This window comes from Zalophus californianus, chromosome 4 (genome assembly GCF_009762305.2).
Source record: "Zalophus californianus isolate mZalCal1 chromosome 4, mZalCal1.pri.v2, whole genome shotgun sequence".
NCBI lineage: Eukaryota > Metazoa > Chordata > Mammalia > Carnivora > Otariidae > Zalophus > Zalophus californianus.
In genome coordinates this window covers 23,273,079-23,294,283 of record NC_045598.1, presented here as the reverse complement: position 1 = coordinate 23,294,283, position 21,205 = coordinate 23,273,079, and the positions used below count along the sequence as shown (strand labels likewise).

The window sequence follows — 21,205 nt, the reverse complement described above, 5'->3', positions numbered from 1 at the left end:
TGTGCGTGTTGTGCGTCCTCAGGCTGTATGCTGGCATGTGCCTGAGAAGCTTTGGGGAGGGTGTCAGAGCTGTAAGGCTTCCCAGGACAGCTGGAAGGGCTGGGCCTGCCCTGGGCTGATTCCAGGGTCTGTTCAGTGTCCTGGAGGAGACCTGGGGGCCACCTGGCTTCAGGGGCCCCCCAAGATCAGGCTGAGGATCCCTCTGCCCCTTGGGCTTGGCTTCTTCCTTCCGGTCCTGTGAGCATGAGAACCAGACACAGGGCCCTGGGTCCTCTCTGTGCCCGCCCCCCCCAGCCCCTTCCCTACCGCCAGGCCCCATTTCCCCCTGCCCGGCCACCCCTCAGCTCCATCCTGACTGGACTCTCCACCTGAGTTCTCTGTGACCTCTAGTAAGTGGCCTGGCCTGTCTACGGGGTATGGAGGATCATTTTGCCTGGCTCCTTGTAAGGAGCCTGGCGTTCAGCAGGTGCTCAGGAAATGCTCCTTTCCCCGCAACCCGGGCCTGCTTGTAAAGTGGCTGGAATTGTAGGCTCCACTGGGAGCCTGCTAATCTGCAGGTTTTTGCATGTAATTTGCAGAGTCATTTTATGAAAAAAATATGCTGGGATCAGTCTCAGTTTCTCATCCTTCCTCTCAGCTTTAGCTGGAGTCCTCCCGGCTGGATTTTGGAAGGACCAGAGAGAAGCTTTGTAAACCCCCCTGGTTTTATACATGGGGAGACTGAAGCCAGAGGCCAGGGCCTCCTGCAGGATCACACAGTGACTGGGGGCAGGAAGGGGGTGCCGTGGGGCTGTTAAGGGTGATCCCATTCCCAGTGATCATTGAACAAATATGGAGGCTGACTGTGTCCCAGAGATATTCTGGGTCCTGGGAACACAGGAGTGGCCTCGGTGGACCCAGTCACCGTCCCCAGGAGCTGTTGCAGGGGGAGATAGACATTAAACGAGAAAGTCAATAAGCGAATTTTGCAGGCACTGGTAAACTGGGAGACAGCCTTGGCGTTGATGGAGTGACTGGGTGTGTTGGGAGGTAATTCGGGTGGATTTAGTGGTCTGGGGTCCCTCTCTGAGGAGCTGAGTTTTGAGTTGGGACACCGTGTTGCATCTAGCACCTCCTAACTGCCCAGTCCCCGCTCGGCACATCACAATGGGCGTCTCTGTGTGGGGAATCATGATCCCCATTTCATAGGAGGGCACACTGAGGCCCCGTGAGGTGAAGGTGCTTGACCAGCATTCTCTGGAAGCTGGGACTGGAACATCTGACCTCACACCGGGTTGCTCGTCGGAGGTCTGTGGGCCCCAGGAGTGGGCAGGCCCTCACCTTGATTGCCGGCAGGGCTGTTTGCAGAGCCCCGAGACTCAGTCCGAGGCAGCTGCTGGTGAGTCACGGGGTGGTGGGTGGGGCTGCTCACCTGAGCCATCTGTCAGGGGAGGACTTGTCCTTCATTTCTACTGATTCCCAGACATTAGGTCAATCTGTCCGTCTGTTGGTGTCTGTACAGGATACTGTCAGGGGTGGGGCAGGCTAGTGAGGGCTGGGAGCAGGTGTGCACTACAGTACAAAGAGTATGGTCTTGGGGGTTCAGCTGATCCTGGGTTCAAGTCTGGCCCCACTGCTGCGTGACTTTGAGCCAGCTACTTCACCTCTCTGGACTCTGATATGCCCATCTGCGAAATGCGGAGAATAATCCCTCACTGGGAAGATGTCTGTGAGCAGAAGTGAGGCAAGGTGCGTAGAGAGAGCCTGGCACAGAGTGAGGGCTCCCTCCGTGGTAACTAACTGTTGCTCGGGATAAGGGGTGGAATGGCCCCAGGCCTCTCCTGGAAGAACACCCCGTGAAATGAGTATCACGTCACAAACTGGGATCTCTGCTTGTAGTCTCGGGGGTTCAGGAATTCCCTGAGTGCAGGATCTGGTGTCAGTGAGGCCAGGGTTCAAGTCCCCTTCTGGTAGCCTCACAGCCCCGTTCTCATTGTAGATGGGGATAGGAGTGTCTGTGTCCCAGGGAGACCGAGTGGGTTCAGTGAGATTTGGTAGAAGGGGGGCCCGTTCAAGTGGAGCATGGTTGGTGGCCCCTCTTCCCTGGTAAATGACAAAATGATGGAGGTAGTCCCCAAGAAGGGCCTTCCTAATTTGGACCAGTCAGGTGGTTGGCGTGTGGAGGCCTCCCAGAGGAGGCATGTTTTGAGCTAACTGAGCTTCACGAGGACAGACTTGTCCTGTTGATCGTAGGACCCTACGTTCCTAGAATTGTGCCTGGCACACAGTAGGTGCTTCCTAAATCCTGCTTGTAGATCGAGGAGGTGCTGACCAAGGTGGAGGTGGGGAAGAGGGTTCCCTTCAGAGGCAGGGACAGCATGGGGCAGGCCTGAGAGTGCCCCACCGTCCCCAGCACCGTGAAGGGTTTAGTGTGGGGGGAACAAGAGGGGAGGGTGGGCCGCTGGCGGAGTAGGCTGGTGAGTCTGGAAATGGGGCCTCAGTGGGTAGTCCTGCTTTGAGGCACCAGCTTGGGGACAGGAATAAATGAGCAGTGTGAGTCAGGATGGCCAGGAGGGTGACACTCAAAGGCAGGTGGCTGGGGTTGACAGAGTGGTGACAGGGGTGACCCAGCCCTGGGTTGAGGAGGGGGCTGCTTTTCCCAGGGTCTCAGCGGAGGCCACATGGTAGGCAGCCGTTCGGTGGCCAGCCTGCACCCCCAACTAGGACAGACAGGAATGACAGCCCAGGACCTGGGCTGGCAGGAGAAGAGAGTGGGTGGGTGAGGTGTCTGGGCCAGCAGGCCACCAGACCTTTCCAGGCCTGGGGAGGGAGCTGGGCGCCGCCACGCCAGCCCGTCTGTGGCCAGGTGTGCTGTGCAGGCCCTGCCAGCCCCCCTCAGGCTCTTGTGTTGTTCTCTTCTGTTCTGCATGTCCCTCTATCTGCCCGTGAGCTTCCTCCAGGAGAAGGTTTCCGGTGGGCTCTCTGCAGAATGAAGGCGCCCAGGAGTTTCACAGACCAGAGAACGGCAGGGATGAGGGTGCAGAAAGAACGTGCTATTTCTAATCGTAAAAGTACTCTGGGGGCGCCTGGGTGGCTCAGTGGGTAGAGCGTACAACTCTTGGTTTCCGCTCAGGGTGGGGGGATGGAGCCCCGCGTGGGGCTCTGCGCTCAGTGGGGAGTCTGCTTGAGATTCTCTCCCTCTGCCCCCCCCCATAAATACATCTTAAAAAAAAAGTACTCTGAGTTTATTATAGAAAACTTGGAAAATACAGACAGGTCCTGAGAGAAAGAAATGAAAAACTGTCTGTCATCCCACCACCCAGAGTCTCTGGAAAGCTTTAGTAGGATTCAGTGTTAAGAAATTCACTTTGGGGACGCCTGGGTGGCTCAGTTGGTTAAGCGACTGCCTTCGGCTCAGGTCATGATCCCAGGGTCCTGGGATCAAGCCCCGCGTTGGGCTTCTTGCTCAGCAGGGAGCCTGCTTCTCCCTCTCCCACTCCCCTGCTTGTGTTCCCTCTCACGCTGTCTCTCTCTCTCTCTGTCAAATAAATAAATAAAAATCTTAAAAAAAAAAGAAAAATTCACTTTGGTGGGGAGTTTGTTAAAGCAGGATCACGTTCTCTATTTTTTTGTAACCTCTTTCTAAACTTAACGATAATACTAGCATTGATAGCCAGTGTTTATTGAGCAGTTGGTTAATGTGGGGGAGTCTCCTGTGAACCCGCGAGGTGGATTTTATCTTTGTTTACCAGGAGAACCAGGCCGAGAGAGTTAAGTACCTACCCAAGGTCACCCAGGTATTGAGAGACAGAACCATCTGTACAATCCTCCCAGCAGCGTAGCTGTATGTCCCACCTCCTGACAAGTGATGCGTGCATTTCCCCGGGTCCTGAAATAGTCTTTGAAACAAGTGAAAAATGGAAGCCTTCTGTTAGCCAGTCATGCCTTTTAATGACCGGATAGAAGAGAGCGTGGGTTTGTGAAAACACAATTATTGAGAGCTGTGTCGTATTCCATGTTGCGGTTATGCCTTAGCTTACTGAACTAGTCCTCTGTTGCTCGGAATGTTGGCGATTTCCGCTTTTTCTCTTACAAATAACATTGCCCTGGATCTCTTCGACCCGAGGACCGGCTGCCTGGCTGGCCCGCGGTGTCGGAATCAGACAGGCCCTTAGAGCACCAAGCTCCACTGGTGGTTTTGCAAATGAGGAAGTACGGAGAAGGAGAAGGGGGCTTGTCTAGCTCGCAGAACCAGGCAGGTCTCAGCAGCAGGGAGCTGGGAGTGGCTCGCTCCCTGCGGGGGGGGGGGGGGGGGGGGGCCGGCAGGGGGTGTGGATTGGAGGGGCAGTGCTGCCCAGGGGCAGGGGGTTCCAGGGAGGAGGTGGTGGGAGCGCAGCAGGGCTGGGTAGTGGACGAGGCGAGGAGCTGATAGTGGACTCTGGGCGTGTGGTGGGGAAGGCTCTGCTGCCAGGATGCCCTTGGCAGAGCACTTGGCTGAGATGGGATGGGCCCACAAGGGTGTGTCCTGCCCTCTGAGAGCCTCGGACCTCGCAGGAGCCTGGAGCAGGAGCCTGGAGCTGGGTGTCTGGAAGAAGGGCGCTGGGAGGGTGTGTCCGTGATAGTGTGTGCCTCTGGGCTTTGCTGACTGCCGAGTTCATCCTGGGCCTTCTCTGCTCCTCCCCCAGGCCCTTCTGCCCTCTGGCACTGGGGCCCTGTGGCCTTTTCCCCAGCAGATGCCGCCTTCGTGCCCCTCACCCCTCCAGCAGCAAGTGAATGTGGCGGGTGCTGGATTCCCAGCCAGGGCAGCTGTGGACGGGTGGGGGCTGGGGACCGAGACGTCCCCCGTTCCCGGGCCCGGCTCTCCTTTGTGTCGCCCCCTTGGCTGTCCCGCTGCCCAGAGCCTGGCCCCGGCCCACATTCCTGCGGTGACGCTCTGGGTCTCCGGGTTGGAGCTGGTGAGCGTGAGGGGCACTGAGTTCTCACAGAACTGAGGGCCTTTTGGGGACAGGGACTGGTGGGGATCCAGAGGGCTCTGCTGAGACCACCCTGCTTCCACGAGCTAGTGGTTACGTCACCGTGTGTCTTTGGACAAATCACTTCACTTCCCCCAGTGCTGCTGGGCAGACTCATTCCCCACCGCCCACCCCTCTAATCAGGGGATGATGCAAGTCTTTCCCCGCTCTGAGCATCAGTTTTCACATCTGTAAGAAGGAAGAGTGGAACTCAGTGAGCACTCAGGCCTGGTTTAGCCTTGAGGTAAGGACTGAGGTGGGAAACGTGCCGGGGTAAGGCTGAGCAATGGGTATTGTACGTCACCTGTGTAATTAGTGTCTCTCTTTAACCAAAGAGAGGCTCAGAGAGGTTAAGTAACTTGCCCAGAGTCACCCAGCAGGTAAGCCGAGCTGAACTTGAACCCAAGACTCTGTGAATCTAAAGCTGGGCTCCCAACCCCTGCTCGCATTGCCTCCAGTCACCAAGAGAGTGGCGCCTGAGTCTGGCTCACACAGGGAAGGAAACTTGGGCAGAATTAATTATTCCTGATTTTATTCTTAGCTTCTGCAGCATGATTAGCAGTGCACGGGGGTGCTGGGCTCTGGCCCCCTGCCAGCTGACCTAATTTGTGTGTCTGTGTCTGTAACCGCCCTTTCTCCCCGCTCATCCAACCTCTCTTTCTCTCTACACGCTCCCCTGCTGTGTGGCCTTGGCAATGCTTCTTAACCTCTCTGGGCATTAGTAGCCTTGTCTGTAGCGTGGGTGTAATCATCCTGATTCTATTTTCCACCATGAGGATGATAAGGCTTAAAGGACATAAAATCTTCGGGAAGGATAACAGAAAGATTAGCATATAATTAACAATAATTGCAGCTGTGTTGATTTATTCAGCTCTGCGTGTTGTGTCCTGTGCTCAGTCCGTTACCTGTATGATACTGTTTGATGCTCATAGCAACTGTAGGAGCTACACACTATTATCAGCGCCCCCATTTTACAGATGAGAAAGCTGAGGTGAGAGATTCAGAGACTTGCCTGGTATCCTCCGAGTAGTAAGGGAGGTGCTGATCCATTCTGGCTTAACCTCTATGCTATCCTATTGCTCAGAGAAGGCTCGCGATAGGGACGGGCAGGTGATAGGAGCTGGGCACGAGTGACCCCAGACTTCTGGTCTGGGTAGGAGCCTCCCTGGCTTTCTCCCTGAATGCACACCCTGCACTCGGAGCGAGTGGCTGCAGATGTGCGGAGACATCCCCGAAGTCCACCTGATTTGGGTCCCTCACCCTGCCTAGCTGCTCTAAGATTCTGGGGAGGATTGGGTGGGCGTGAGTCGTGGTGAGGGGCACCCTCTGATCGCCATGGGAGCCTCTGGTGCCTCTTTGGGGGAAGCTGTGGGTCAAGATGGGGTGGCATCGAGGAAAAATGGCAGGGGTGTGGTAGCCCTGGGAAGGGGGCCATGTCTCTCCCCAGTGCTGTGTGTGTTTGTTTGTACCCACGAGGAAAACATGCATGGTGCATGCGTGTGCGTGTGCGTGCATGTGTGTGTGTGTGTGTGTGTGTGTGTAGGAGACTGAGGGTTGCAGGTGTTAGGGGCCTGCTGGTGGGCATCTGGGAGTGGGGCATAGGATGATGCAGTGGGTCCTCTTCGGAGCACATGGCTGGAGTGGGGTCTGGGAGCACAAGGTGTGTTTGCTGTGCGCTAGGGTGTGGGGACAGTGCCCGGACATTGGTGTGTGTGGAGGGCTGGATGGGGGGGTTCTGGACAGCGGTGGGAGGTTCCGAGCTGAGGCCACGCAGGGAGGGAGTGGGGCTGTGGGGCACAGGTGGAGGCTGAGCCGTGGGTTGGGGAGCCCAGACCTTCCCCAGCTGCTCCGGGAGCCTCCGGTTGGGCTCCTGGGATGGGCGGTGGCAGGAAGCAGGAGAGTCAGGGGCTTCCGCAGCGGGCCTGCTGGCTGCTTGCACCTCCCGTCGGTGTGGTGGGTGTGGGACACGCGAGCGAGAGCGGAGGTCATGTACAGCCCGTGAGGTCTGTGGCCCTGCCGTGGGGAATGTGTGCAGGGATGTGTGATTTAGGGAACATGCTTGGGCATGGGGATGGGTTGGCATGTGCCCTGGGTGAGGTGGGAGCCACTGTGTGGTTAGATTATGCTGAAGCCTGTGTGGGGTGTGTTGTCTATGAGCTGAGGTGGCACGCAGGTTGGGGCCAGTGAACGTTGCTCAGGATTGTGTGTGTGCTGGGGTCTGTGTATACCTGCGTGTCTCTGGGGCACAGCGGGGTGTGTGTGCGTGAGGATGCGGCCTGGACTGCCTGCTTTGCTGCAGTGTGTGGGGGTGTTAGGCATGTGGATGGGTTTATCAAACTGGGGGGGGTTGTGAGTTTCCCTGGAGGTGGGGCGCAGTGAGGGGTAGGGGCAGGCCACAGGGTCCTGGGGCCTTCGGATTCAGTGCTCCTTTAAGGAATGGCTTGGATAATTATGCTAATTATGCATGGAATTATGCAAATAGAGAGGTCGTTTGGGGGTCGAAGGCGAAGGCTGTTGTCACCATCCTCCTCTGGCACTTTGTGACTTAGGAGGCTTTCCCTGCCCCCATCTCTCCTCTTGGCTCCTCTTGGTCCCCTGGGAGCTGCAACCCCCAGCACCCCTGCAGTGTTCCTGGGAGGCCCCGCTGAGCCCCTGCCCCCCAGCTGGCCCAGGGAGGGGTCAGGCTGGCCCTCAGCTGGCTTTGGGGGGAGGACTGGGCAAGATGGCATCCCCCACCCCACAGGTTAAGCTTCCCGGCGGCGGGGGGGGGAGTTCAGGGGTGACTAGGCTGTTGACCATCCCTCCTTCCATCTCATCTGGAGGCCGCTTATTATTCAGAAAGGATGTTCTCTTGGATGCAGGTTTGGAAAATCACTGAGGTGGCCCCTTCCCCAGCTTTGTCTGATGAGCATGAGGCTAAATTAAGATGTGAGAGAGTTCTCTCCCTCTGCCTCCCACTCTCGCCTTCTCTGCTTTCTCTCCCTCAGAGTCCTCCCTGCGCTCCTCCTGCCCCATCCCCCCTGTGCCCCTCTGACCCCTGGCTTCCCTCTGCCCTGCGTCTCTGCCCCCTCCCCCCGCATCCTCTCTGTTCTTCCATGATCTTTCCCTCTCCTGCCCCCACCACATCTCTGTGGGGAGCTGGAGCTCCTGGTCCTTAGCATGGAGGAGATGGTCGCCATGGTAACGGTTGTCATGTCGATGGCTACTGAGCTAGGGATGAATAGTATCTAGGTGAGAGCTACCTGAGTGGAGGCTGATGGGTTCACAGGAGGCTCCATGCTTGTCTCTGAGCCTCAGAGCTGCACAGTGTGCGCCCCCACCCTGTGCCTGCCCCCCTCCCCGTGCATGCACCTGTTTGTACCCAAAGGCATGCCAACACAAGATGCCTCTCTCTGGCTGCCTTGAGGTGCCTGTGTATCAGGGTGTGTCTCTGTATGTTCTTTCTCTGTCTCTGGACGTGTCATTTCAAGAGTCTGTGGCTTTGGGGGGAGTCTTTGGATTCGTGTAGGCCCTGCCAGGAGCTGATCGTTCGGGGCTGTTGTATGGCAGGGGCCACTGAGGAATCATGTGGATTCCCTGTTTTGGCTCCCACATTTACTCCAGTTTGGGGGTCCCCAGGGACCTCAGACTTCTTAGAACCCCTCCTCCCAGCTAGAGGTCTCTCAGCTACTCCCTGGCCTTTCTGGAAGGATGGAAACACCGTGAAGGTGACGTCGCCCACAAATGGGAGTCTGATCACTGGTCCCTGCTCAGTCCCTATCCTGCTGTGTGGCCCTGAGCAGGAATTGCCCGTCTCTGGCTCCTGGCTGCTTGCCTGAGAATTGCACAGAACGTCTCCAAGGGACTCCAGCTTGGCTGGTGGTGCAGGGAGCCTTCCATCTCCCTCGTCTGGGGTCCTGGGATTTGCTCTTCCGGGTAGTGGGGGCAGAGATGGGGGCGGGGGCAAGTTGGATGAGAGCCGCTCTGAGCTCCTGGAATGTCTAAAACCGAGAAAGACCCAGCAATTAGTCACGGGAGCAATTACACTCATTGTTCCGCTCCATGACTCACTGGTAGCAAGTAAATACTGATTAATTCATTACTTGGTGTGTGTGTGTGTGGGGGGGGGCGGGTAATGGGTAGGGTGGAGGGACAGGGGGAATCTCCTGGCTCGCTGCCCTGGCCTTTTGCCCTGGCTGGCCTGCGTAGGGCTGTGGAGCAGGTGGTCGGGGCTGAGGCACGAAGCCAGGTTTAGGCGCCTCACCCTAGCTGTGTATGAACCCCAGAAGGGGGCCTGTCGGGTGGGTGGGATTGTGAGAGGCTGAGCGCCGCATGCAGCACTGACCCGGGCCCCCCTCCTGCTCACACACCTTTTGTGGTTCCCCACATCGGGCAGACGGTACGGATGTTTGGACCTTTCCTCAGATCAGCGCTCACCATCTTCTGACGTGTGGTCAGGATGAAAAGTAACCCATTTCCAGGATGAAGTTGTCGGCAGGTCACCGAGAGCCTCCCGTGATGGGGCTTCCCCGGCTGCAGCTCCAGCCTGCCCCTACTCCGTCCCTGCCCCAGGAATTAGTCCCATCTTCCAGCTCAACTGTTCCTTAATAGATACTTCCTGAATACCTACTATGTGCCAGGCAAGGTCCTGCCTGCATCCTTCAAGGTGTAGTTCGGTGGGGTGGGCAGTCACCGAGTGGGGACACATGCAAGCAGGGTGATAGGTGCGCATTCAGAAGCACAGGATCCTCTGAAAGATCAGAGCAGGGGGGCTTCTCGGCAGAAGTGACAGGGGCCGTCAAGGTCGGCTGGGCAAAAGTTGGGAGGGTACGGGGCTGAGAAGGAAGAGTGTTCTGGGTGGAGGGAACAGCATGAGTGACAAGAGAGATCAGATTCCAGGAACAGAGAGCCGCCAGCGGGGCTGGAACCCAGCAAGTGGAAGGGTGCAGAGGGGCCCTGGGTGAGAGCCCAGGTTGCACCTCCCCACCTCGGAGCCTGTGCTTACTCCCTTCCCTCTGCTGGAGATGTCTTTCTCTCTCTTCGCTTGTTTCAGCCCCGGGTGCTAGTCCTCCAGATCTGGGCCCCAGGCGTCCATCTCCCTTTGCTTGGGAAAGCTCTCAGGGGCAGGGATTGGCTTGGCCCAGCCTGGAGCCAGGGTCAAAGGTGTGGCAGGGGGTGGGGCCAAGCCTGCCCCTGGGGGTGAGGGTGCCCTCCTGCCTTGCTTGCCTTTGTGCTGGCTCTCACTGCAGGATTGCCCTGGGGAGGGACAGCCCCAGCTCCAGGAGGAGTCTTAGGCCAGATGAGCTGGACCCTTGAGAAGCCACTCTTACCCCTTCTGACCCTGTTGAAGTGGAAACAGCCTTCAGGCCCTCAGCTAACTCAGGCATTAAGATGCTTTGTGGGGAGGTGGGCCAACTTCCTGTTTTGGGGAAGACCCAGGGCCAGGGCTTGAGCCTACACTCCCTACTCTCTCTTCACCCCCCGCCCCCAGCTACTCTTACCCAAGGTACTTCCCTCTGAAAGCCCCAAATCTCCCCAAACCCCGTGTCTGTCTGATGGGACTAACTACACAGCGCCTTTGGGATTGCGGGGTTGGAAACTTCGGGTCCCGGGCAGGGTCTGAATCTCATTGTGTCATGTGCTGTCTGGTGACCGGGGGCCGCTGTGTGGGCCTCAGCTCCCTCCTCTGGGGAACGGGGGCCCCGCCTCTGTTCTTGAGGACTGGGTGGGCTCTTGTCTGTGACAGGCACTTTGAGGGTGGGTCTGATGACAGTGGCCACACTGAGAGTCACGCTAACCTGTATGCAACAGGTGCTCGGCACTGCACGTGTGTTAGCCCACTGCGTGCTCACAGCCATGTTACCCCACTGCATGCGCACACCCACGTCAGCCCACTGCGTGCTCACAGCCACGTCAGCCCACTGCGTGCGCACACCCACGTTAGCCCCACTGCGTGCGCACACCCACGTTAGCCCCACTGCGTGCGCACACCCACGTTAGCCCCTGCGTGCTCACAGCCACGTCAGCCCACTGCGTGCGCACACCCACATTAGCCCCACTGCGTGTGCACACCCACGTTAGCCCCACTGCGTGCACACACCCACGTCAGCCCACTGCGTGCTCACACCCACAGTTAGCCCCACTGCATGCTCACACCCATGTTAGCCCACTGTGCTCACGGCACCCCGAGAAGGCAGGCACTCTTTGCTTATGGGTAATGAGTAAACAGGCAGGGAGAGACTTAGTAATTCACTCTAGGTCACACATGCAGTTAAGTGCTGGAGGCCAGACTCAAAGCCAGCATTCTGGCTCTAAGCCCAGCTCTGGCACCTAGCAGTTCTGATCAGGGCGTGAGGGAGTGGTCTGGTCTGCAGTGGTGGCCATTAGGCAGGAAGATGAGGCTGCTGCCCTGGCCCCCGGGTGGGTGGGAAGTGATAATCAGTCCCGCCCTGGCTCTGTTTGCCCACGTGGTGGCCATACCTGATGCTGTCCCTCATTGCCACTTGGCCCATGAGCGTGTCTGTTGTCCCTCTGGGCCCATCCAGACTGCTGGCCCCAGGTGCTGAGCTCTGTGCCCGACTCTGCCCTCCCCAGGCTCAGCGCTGGCGCAGCGAGAACTTCGAGAGGCCCGTGGATCTCGAGGGCTCTGGGGATGACGACTCCTTCCCCGATGACGAGCTGGATGACCTCTACTCAGGGTCGGGCTCAGGCTGTAAGTACCTCGCCTCTCCTCTCCCCTGTGTGTGGGCAATCCTGTCTGCCCCCAGGGGCCCACGCAGGCTCGCTTCCACGGTGGGGTGCGGGGAGGGGGAGGTCAGGCAAGGGAGGCTCCTGGACCGTGAGCACCGGAAGGGCAGACCACCCTCCTGGGGCTGGAACCAGGGCTTTGAGACCTCAGAGCTCGGGACCCCCTGCTCCCCATGGTTCTGTCTCTGTGAGCCCTGCTCGTGTCTCCCTGCCGACTTCCTGCTCCCGGCAGGGAACACAACACTCCTCGGTAACCCAGGGGACAGTACTGCCCTGACTTCTTGCAGGGACTTAGTAGCCGCGTCTGGGTTGAGTGGCATATCCTCAGTGAGATCATTTGGCTGACTCAGCTTGGGTCAGGGGGCCCCCTCCTGTCCAATCAGCGGTAGCCCAGGGCAGGTTCCGGGAGCCATGGAAAGGGGCAGCTGCCTCCACTGTGCCTGGGACAGCCTGGCCCTGGGAAAGGCCAGCAGAGTGGTGCAAAGTGAGGGAGGTGCCCTGAGTTTGAATCCCGGCTTTGCCACCTAACAGCTATACCTCCTTCAGCCACTCCCTCTCTCTGAGGCCCTGTATTCTCACTTGGGGATGATGAGACCAAATATGTCTTCTTAGAGCCTCTGGAAGGCTTCAGCACAAGACGTCAGGGTCTACAACAGAGAAGGAGCTCGAAAAACGGTAGTAGAAAGGGCTGAGTGCTCAGGGCACCTGGCTGGCTCAGTCAGTAGAGTAGGCGACTCTTGATCCGGGGCTTGTGAGTTTGAGCCCCACATTGGGTCTGTGCTGAGATTGGGCCCAAGGAGGGGACAAGGTGGTCTGATGGGATGGTAGGAGATTACGTGCCACAGCCCTGGCCTCCCATGGTCCCCTGCCTCGAGTCTCCCTGCTTTAGCTTACTCCATGTAAGCCTCTTGCAAGTTAATCTTCGTAAAATCCATCTCTGCTGGGTCATGTCTCTCCTCCTGAACCTTCCTGGCTGCTTGCCACCCCTCCTGTGTCTGCCTGGTCAGGCGCCCCTTCTCTCTCTCCGGCTCTCATCTCCTCCCGGGCCCCTTCATGTGTCCTGGCTCAGAGGCAGCCAGGCTGCTCCAGCATTCCCCTGTAGGAAGGGCTCCTTCCCCGCCTTGCTGTCTCCCTGTGGCCTGTGACTCTGCGGGGAGCTCTGAATGTGCCTGCCACCACGTGCTCATGGTAGGAGGTACCCAGGTCTGACTTCTCCCAGAATGCCACTCCCCTGCTTGCCCCCAGCCTTTAGCAAGGGCTAAAAACCCTGTAGGGCTTTAGTTGACACTTCCTGGGTTCAACCTGCCAGAAGGTCCAGGCGGTGTGGTCTGGAATAATCACAGAAGACTTCCTGGAAGAGGTGCCCCCCTAGAAGAAATTTTGGCTAAGCAGAGAGCACTTAGGGAACATCCACCAGCCACCAGCTGACTGGTAACCTTTGGCCAGGCTTTACCTTCCTTCTTTCCCTCATTTTGTCCTGGGAAAATTGTGCAGAGTGAGGGTTGGGAGCCCCCCCATCTTGATGGCCATTCCTTACCTGGGGCCCTCATGCCCCGCATGATCACCCAGCTCCCTAGCTCTCTCCTCTCCCCCGCCCCCTCAGACTTCGAGCAGGAGTCGGGCATTGAGACAGCCATGCGGTTCAGCCCGGATGTAGCCATGGCAGTGTCGACCACACCCGCAGTGCTGCCCACCATGGACATCCAGCCTGTGGGCACCCCGTTGGAAGAGCTCCCCTCTGAGCACCCCACCCCAGAGCCGGCCACCAGCCCCCCCGTGGTGACAGAGGTCCCAGGAGAGCCCAGCCAGAGAGCCACCACCATCTCCACTCCCACGGCTACCACGGCCGCCACGACTGCGGAGGCCCTGACTGTGGCCACGGTGCCTGCCACGGTGGCCACTGCCGCCCCCAGCCTCCCCGCGGCCCCCCCTTCCACGGCCACCCCCTCCGTCATAAGGACCACCGGCGTGCAGAGGCTTCTGCCTCTTCCATTGACCACGGCAGCCACGGCCCGGGCCACCACCCCAGCAGCGCCCTCACCTCCCACCACAGTGGCTGTCTTGGACACAGAGGCCCCAACACCCAGGATGGTCAGCACAGCTACCTCCAGGCCAAGGGCCCTTCCCAGGCCAGCTACCACCCAGGAGGCTGACGTCCCCGAGAAGAGCACCTTGCCCCTGGGGACCACTGCCCCTGGACCCACAGAGGTGGCTCAGGTGAGCAGGTGGGGAGAGGAGGGTGGGTCAGGGCCTGGGTGAGGGACGATGCAGCCAGGCAGGAGGGCCCGAGGACCGGGAGGGTCTGGGGATGGGAGAGGGTGAGAGACGCAGGAGGCCGGAGGGCCGGGGCTGGGAGTGAGGCCCGGGCTGAGGACAGAGGTCGAGGTGGCCGGGGATGGAAGGGAGGCCAGGATGCTGGGACAAGGTGCGGATGGGGAAGGGAGTGGGTGAAGCGTGGCGGCGGGGGCGGGCCAGGGGCTCGGGAGATGGGCACCGTGGCGTGGAGTTCTGCCCCTTGGGAGCCTCGGGACCTCGGGAAGTCACTGGTCCTCGCTGGACATCCATTCCCTCGTCTGCGAAGAGGAGGAAATAATAGGAGGTGAACCGTAGTGGGGTGGGAATTGTCCAGTGCCTGAAACAGTGCCTGGCAGCAGTAAGCCAACCAGAAGTTTCCCTACTGTCATTGTTACCCCCGTCGCCATCATTGTGAGTCTGAAGGGGACTGAGAGGGAGGCCGCGGGAGAGGAGAACCCGCAGCTCACGCGTGCGGCCTCCTGCCCGGGCTGGGGGCGGGGCGGGGGAGCATGCCATCCCTCAGCCCGCACCCGCTGCTCGGGGTGGCGCTGCCTCTTCGTCCTGCGACAGAGGCGGCTTGGCTGGCGACGGCGGGTCAGTTGGCTTCAGCGGCCAGGGGCGCGCGCGCGCGCGCGCATGTGTGTGTAGGGGTGAGGGGTGGAGGGTTGAAGGGAAGAGGGTGAAGATGTCAGGGAGGCCGGGGATGCATGGGATCAAGGAAATGGGAGAAGCAGCCGGGTCCCTGCTGGGCATGCGGGGCGAGGGGGGCAGGTGGCAGCACTGATTGGGGTACAGAAGCCGCTTGCCGCCTGCCTCACGGATGAGGGCCGTCGGGGCGGAGCTGCTGCAGGTCAGGGCCAGCCCCGGCCGGATGCAGGCCCTGGCCTCAGCTCCCCTGAGCCTCCGGGGCCGCCTGGTGTCTCATGGTTGTCGGCCAGGTGGGAAGGGTATGGAGAGCCCGACGCCAGGCCCAGCATCCAAGCCCTGGGCCCCCATCCACGCGGTGGGAGCTCCCGGGCTGGCCTCCTGGACACACCCCCGGGGGGCGTGATGCTCTGCGGGTGTGCTCTTGGAGTGACCCCCAGGCCGAGGGACTCCCGTCTGCCTCAGGTGCGTGGACGGCGGACCAGGCTGCATCGAGCAGCCCCCAGCCAGCAATTTGGCAGCAGTCTCCCAAGGATGATCGCTAAGGCGGCTAGAGAGAGGGCACAGAGGCGGGCTGGGGTCAGGACGGGGCCCGGGGAGGAGAGGCAGGGTAGTGTGGTGGTCAAAGACACAGCCTCAGGAGCTGGAGAGATTGGGATTCTGGTCCTGCCTCCACCACTTCCTAGCTGTGTGTCCTTGGCAAGTCGCTTCACCTCTCTCAGCCTGTTACCAGCTCTGTAAGTCAGGGGCAATGATTCCTCCTTCCTGGGGACGTCGTGAGGGTCAAATGCCTGTCATGTGTTTTAGCACCGTGCCTGACACGTAGCAAGTGCTTCCTAAGGGTCAGACCCATTGGGGAAGGGGGATTAGGTGGGGGGCAAGGGGGACGGGCTGCCCCCATGGCAAGAGGTGCACGCAGGCCTGGCTCCTGGGCTCATGCCACCCTCCCCACAGACCCCAACTCCGGAGTCCATCCTGACCACGATCCGGGATGAGCCCGAGGTGCCCGTGAGCGGGGGGCCCAGCGGGGACTTTGAGCTGCCAGAGGAGACCACACAGCCAGACACAGCCAATGAGGTGGTGGCCGTGGGCGGGGCTGCAGCCAAGCCGTCACCTCCACCTGGGACGCTGCCCAAGGGTGCACGCCCAGGCCCCGGCCTCCTGGACAATGCCATCGACTCAGGCAGCTCGGCTGCTCAGCTGCCTCAGAAAAGCATCCTGGAGCGGAAGGAGGTGCTCGTAGGTGAGGCTTGGGGCCCGGGAGGAGCCCGGAGTGAGGCAGCTGATCGGGCCTCAGTTTGACCTCTGGGAACCCAAGAAGAGGTCAGGGCGTGGGTTTCTAGGAACCTCGTTTCCTAGGAGGGAAAGCTGGGGCCTCAACACCCAGACCTGTCCTCTGGTTCCTCCTCTGACCTTCCCCTGTCCCAGGGTGTGACACTGACACCTGCTTCCCTGGGCCATGCTGGGCAACCCTTCTGGGACCTCAGCCCCTGGACCCTAATCTCTGACCGCATCCTTTGGCTTGACCTGCCCCCAGCCTTGATGCCCTGAGGACCTGCGTTGGCTGCCTCTCCCGAAGAGTCTCTGGACTCGTGGTCCAGACCCTGCTCCCCACTCAGGAGCAGTGTGGCCTCAGGCAGGTCCTTCAGCTCTCCAGCCTCCCTTTTCCTCATCTGTAGAATGGGGATGGTCATTTTGCACTTCACCCGTCCTCACTGCACATCTGCTCATAAGTTAACTCTTTTTTAAGTAAGTGCTAGGCCCTTCCATAGTTGGGATGTGTTGTAGTTTCTCAGGCACAGTTTTTTGCTTTTCTAATGTCTATGAAACGTCGGGGTGTCTTCCGACTGGTGGCATCGTACACTCCCTTAGAGTGTGTGTGGGCTTCTGTGAGTGTGTGTCAGGCACCCAGAAGGGAGCCAGGCCCTGGCGAGGGGCTGTGAAGGCCGGCCAGGGCTGGGGGTGTTCGAGTTGACTTCACTCCACCCCCCACCTCAGATTCAAGACTCTCTGTCCCCTGCCCAGGCTCTAAGCTTGTCCCGCCCTGTCTTTAGCCCGTGACCTCTGCCTTCTTCTCCCACAGCTGTGATTGTAGGTGGGGTGGTGGGCGCCCTGTTTGCTGCCTTCCTGGTCACGTTACTCATCTACCGCATGAAGAAGAAGGATGAGGGAAGCTACACACTGGAGGAGCCCAAGCAGGCGAGCGTCACGTACCAGAAGCCTGACAAGCAGGAGGAGTTCTACGCCTAGCGGAGCCACAGTGCCTCCCGTAGCTCAGCATCACCCCTCTGCCTAGCCCCTGGCCCGGCCTCGCCAGCCCTGGCCTGGGACTGGGCCTGGAAGGGAGCCTGGCCCCAGTTCATCTCTGCCCGCCCTCCCAAGGTCTGCCCAGACTGCCAGCCTCACACAGACCTTGCCTGAGGACGGGGGCGCTGCCATCTGCCCTCTGCTGTGCCCTTAGGAGCTCATCTCTTATCTCCCCACTCCTCTGTGCCCCCCCCCCCCCCCCCCCCCCCCCCGCTGTGCTCTCCCCACAATCAGCCAGCTCCCGGCCCTCATGTCAGACGGACAGGAAGAAGGAGGCTGCGGATTGGCTGCTGGGAGAAGGGGTGGGGCTTGACATGGGCTTGAGCCCCACCCTGGCCCCCGTCTCCTCCTGGAGCTAGAGAGACCCTCAGGCTGGTTTCCAGGACAAGCGTTGGGCAGGCTCAGCCCTCGAAATCACTGAGACACTGCAGCCTCTCGCCACTGTCCCAGGGCCCCTCTCTGCCCGGGACAAAGGGTACCTGTTGCCACCAGCCTGGTCTGTCCTGGCCTCTCTCGGGCTGTGGGGTCGTTCTCCCCTCACCCCTGCCCTGGGCACACGTACCACAGGCCTCCGCTTCATCCCCGCCTGCCCCTAAGGAACTGACTTCCTGAGAGTGCCCTGGGGGGCCCCTGGCGAGGCGGGGCGGGGCTGTTCAGACCTCCCTCTTGCCAGTGGGCTCTGCCCAGACACCATCTCCCACGCGGTCACGCATCATGTCACACACAGACAGAAGCGCGCAATGACAGAAGCATACACAGTCCTGACCAGCCAGCCGGTGCAGACCTGTCCCAGACACACACATTCTTCCAAAGATGCTGAGTCTCACGGGTTTCTCACGGCCCCCCAGTGCTTATGACCATGTGAGTCACCAGACATCATTGCCTGATGGTGACGCTGCGGCCTGCCCCTCTCTCTGCCCCCCCCATCCATGTACACTGTGGCACCACGCATGTTGTCTCCAGCTTTCAGGCTCACTGGAGACGGTGGAGTCAAGCTGGAACAGTCAGCCCATATTGGGTCCCCTGAGGTGCCCTGTCACACTCAGTCCCTCCCCACGACGCCAACACCACCCGCGTTGCCAGTGACCCCGGCACGTCAGATACAATCCCACGTGGATGCACAACCCCCCCACACAGCCCCACACTCACATGAGAATAGGTGGGGGCACTTACTTGCCTTTCCCGGAATAAAGTGTGGCCCGGAGGAGGGGATGTTGCCACGAGCCCCCTGGGGCACTGGGGAGGCCTGCTTCTCTCCCCTCGGTTGCTCGCCAGGGGGTTAGCCCAGGGCCAGCCCCCCACTAGCTAGGAGCCTTGCTGAGGAAGGCAGGCTGGTTCCTGGAATGTGGCCCCAGGCTGGGGAGGGGGTTTGGGTCTCCCAGGACTGCAAGCCCTGGGCAGGGAGGGGCATGTGGCCTGGCTCCTGGTCTCCCTGTGTCCCCCTTCTGCTCTGAGCTAGGGGCCGACTCTGCCTCCCAGGACACAAGTCCCCAAAGTGCCTGCGAGGGTGGGCCCTGCCGCCCGGGGCCTCCTGCACCCTCTCCCCTCCCCCAACTGGCCTCGCCAGGCCCACCTCGGTCCCACCCTGGGGCCCTCCCCATGGACACTGACCCACTCATTGGCCAAACCACGTGATGGTCCTCCTGGGTGCAGCTGGATGGACCTGCAGCTGGGAGCAGCCCGTCCCGCCACAGTGCCCCAAGCCAGGAGCTGAGAGCAGGTGGGGGTGGGGGTACCGCAGGCCTCAGCCCGCCTCCCCCCTTCTTTGTTACCCTTGCAAGGGGGGGGCCGCTTCTGTAGATATTTTAAATGTGGGGCCACAGATCTCCCTTGGGGAGGGTGTGCTTGGTGGGGGCTCCTGAAGCCACAGGATGTGGTCTGAGTTGTGCTTGGCTGGGTGCTCACACCCCACCCCTCACCTTCAACCCAGATTAAAGTCAGGAACCCAGCTCCTATTTCTGTTCCCTTTTCAGGACTCCCTGGCAGCCACCTTCTGCAGGGGGGAGGGGGAGGGAGGCCTGAGGTGGTGAGGGCGAGCTTCCGGGGAACTTCACCCCCTGTCTTTTCCACCATCCTACTTCCAGGGCAGGGCTCCATCTTTTAGACTCAGTGTCCCCTTGGGTAGGGCCTGGAAGCTTGTGAGGAGCCCAGCCTTTGAAGGGGGCAGGAGTGAGGGGAGGCTCCCTGGGCCTACGATCTATTGAAGGAGAGGCGACCTGGCCTTGGTCGTCCCTGGAGCAGAAGGGCTGCAGCAGGGGGAGACGGGAAAGGCCCGGCCTCCCTCCACCCTGCTCCCTGGCGGGCTGCTCTCTTGGGGCCAGCAGCTCTGGTGACAAGGCCTGGGCAGGCCGAGGCTGAGAAGCCAGGGAGCATGGAGGAGAGAGGACACAAACCCAGGGATGGTGGGCCCAGGGTTGGAGACCCCGACAGAGGCCAGGGCCCATGGTGGGGTAGGACCCGGCAAGGATGGGTGAGCTGGGCTTGGTCTGGCTGGAATGGGCTTCTGGTGGCCTGCGTGGGTCTAGCCTGGCCCCAGCAGGCCTGACTCCCCACATCCTGAGGGCTGGCTTCTAGCTTGGGGTTTGGGGCTTTGCCTCCTGGCACTGGCCTCTTCTCTCTGTCCTTTGCATTTGAGAGAAGAGGCCGAGGGTCTTGTTCATGGAGCCCTGGACCTGAGACAAAGGCCCAGGCTTTGTCCGCATGAAACTGAACACAGTCTGACTAGCCCAAATCCACTCCGGCCAGCCCAGCTCGGCAGGGCGGGCCAAGACAAGGTCGGTTAAAAGGATGAGCTGGAGCTGTCCTAGGTGCATTGTGGGTGCGGGGCTCTCACCCAGCCCAGCCTGGGTACGATGTGTCTGGTTCACACCCGAGTGTGCTCGGGGGGGGGGGGGGGGGGGCACCCTGCAGGGCCCTGGCACTTTCTGGAAGCAGGGCCAATTCCAAAGGGGAGGGAGCTTGTGTGGCTTGAGAACCTCTCTCAGAACCAGGGAGGGCAGGTGGGGCCTCAAGAGGTGGGGTTTGGGCCCCCCCATCCCCCCCTGCCCGCCGCTCTGGCTGTGACTTTTTAGAACCCAGGCTCTGTCTCCCTAGGAAGCCGGAGGGGGGACGTCTCCTGAAAGGTTTGTCCCCTTGAGCCCTGGAGGTGGATGGGTGGTAACCAGGGCTGGATGAGGCAGGTCTGCGGGCAGTGGCTTGGGGTGCTCAGGCCAGACCTCGCTGGGGTCGGCAAAGCCATCTGTCCGGGCCTCTAGGCTGGAGCCCTGGGCACAGGAAGCAGACCCATCTCTGCCTCTCGGGCGGGGCAGGAGTGGCCCACCTCCTCGGCTCTCCTGAGTTCCTCCTGGCAGCCACCACCCTGGACTTGCTTCCTCAGGCCTCCTGCCTGTAAATAGAAGCCCACAGACTGTACAGATTTACAGAGATGCCAAGACTGGGTCCTGGGGTTGCCATCTAAGGGCTGATGGTTCCAGCATCCCCCAGGTGCCCACCTGGCAGCTCAGTGCACCCAGCCCCAGCGTGGCAAATACATGTAAATATTTTTCGTAGGCAGTGTGGCTCCAGAGAGCCCCCTGAAGACAGTGTCCCTCCTGTGCGTCCTTTCTCTTGTACAGAGCCCTCCGAGAACCCAGCCTGGGGTGGGTGGGGATTTGTCCTTCCCTCCCCCAGGCCTTCCCTGCCCCTTCTCTCCCCCATAACCTGTTTATTAACTACACCTGTCCTGAGTTCATGGCCAAAGCTCTAAGGAAGAGTGGCGGGAAAAGACTGGGAAAGGAGGCCCAGGTGCCTGCCCCGCCATGGGGACTCACCTGTCCCAGCCTCGTGAAGGAGCTGTTTGGGTTTTTTGGTTCTGTTTTTTTGTTTGGTTGTTTCTTTTCTTTTGTTAACACTTCCCGTGCTGTGCCCATTTATAAGAGGAAATAAAATTAAGCTGAAATGATACAGTGTGGCCTGAGTGTGAGCCAAACATGGACACTTTGTGGGCAGGGGCAGCCCGTGCCCTCCGCCTTGGGCCTGCGCTACCTTCCCCTTCAGGAGGAATTGAGAACCAAGCAAGGAAAATTGACCGGCAACTCCTCGCGGGAACCTTTATGGTCAAAGCTGCTGTTGGTTGAGAGGGTTCGGGAAACCACAGAGCTGACAGAGTGGTAAGGCAGAGTAGGGGCTGTGGTTGGGGGGGTAGTCTGTGGTGGCGCTGGGGGCCCTGTGGTCCACCCCCTGGGGAAGAGCTGGTTTCAGGC

At 60.1% G+C, this 21,205-nt stretch overlaps 1 protein-coding gene across 2 annotated transcripts in view; it reads left to right on the top strand.

Moving 5' to 3' along the window:
• SDC3 (syndecan 3) overlaps positions 1-20,906 on the top strand; it is a 37,747-nt gene extending 16,841 nt beyond the window's left edge. The window contains exons 1-5 of one of the 2 annotated variants that reach the window (XM_027618895.2): positions 5,217-5,235; positions 11,565-11,682; positions 13,321-13,934; positions 15,612-15,900; positions 16,741-20,906. In XM_027618895.2, the coding sequence (XP_027474696.1) occupies positions 13,353-13,934; positions 15,612-15,900; positions 16,741-16,907 (1,038 nt within the window). In that variant the 5' untranslated portion in view covers positions 5,217-5,235; positions 11,565-11,682; positions 13,321-13,352 and the 3' untranslated portion in view covers positions 16,908-20,906. Of the gene's footprint in view, positions 1-5,216; positions 5,236-11,564; positions 11,683-13,320; positions 13,935-15,611; positions 15,901-16,740 lie in introns of those variants that run through there. The other variant, XM_027618885.2, reaches the window with a different exon arrangement.
• Positions 20,907-21,205: the final 299 nt, after the last annotated feature.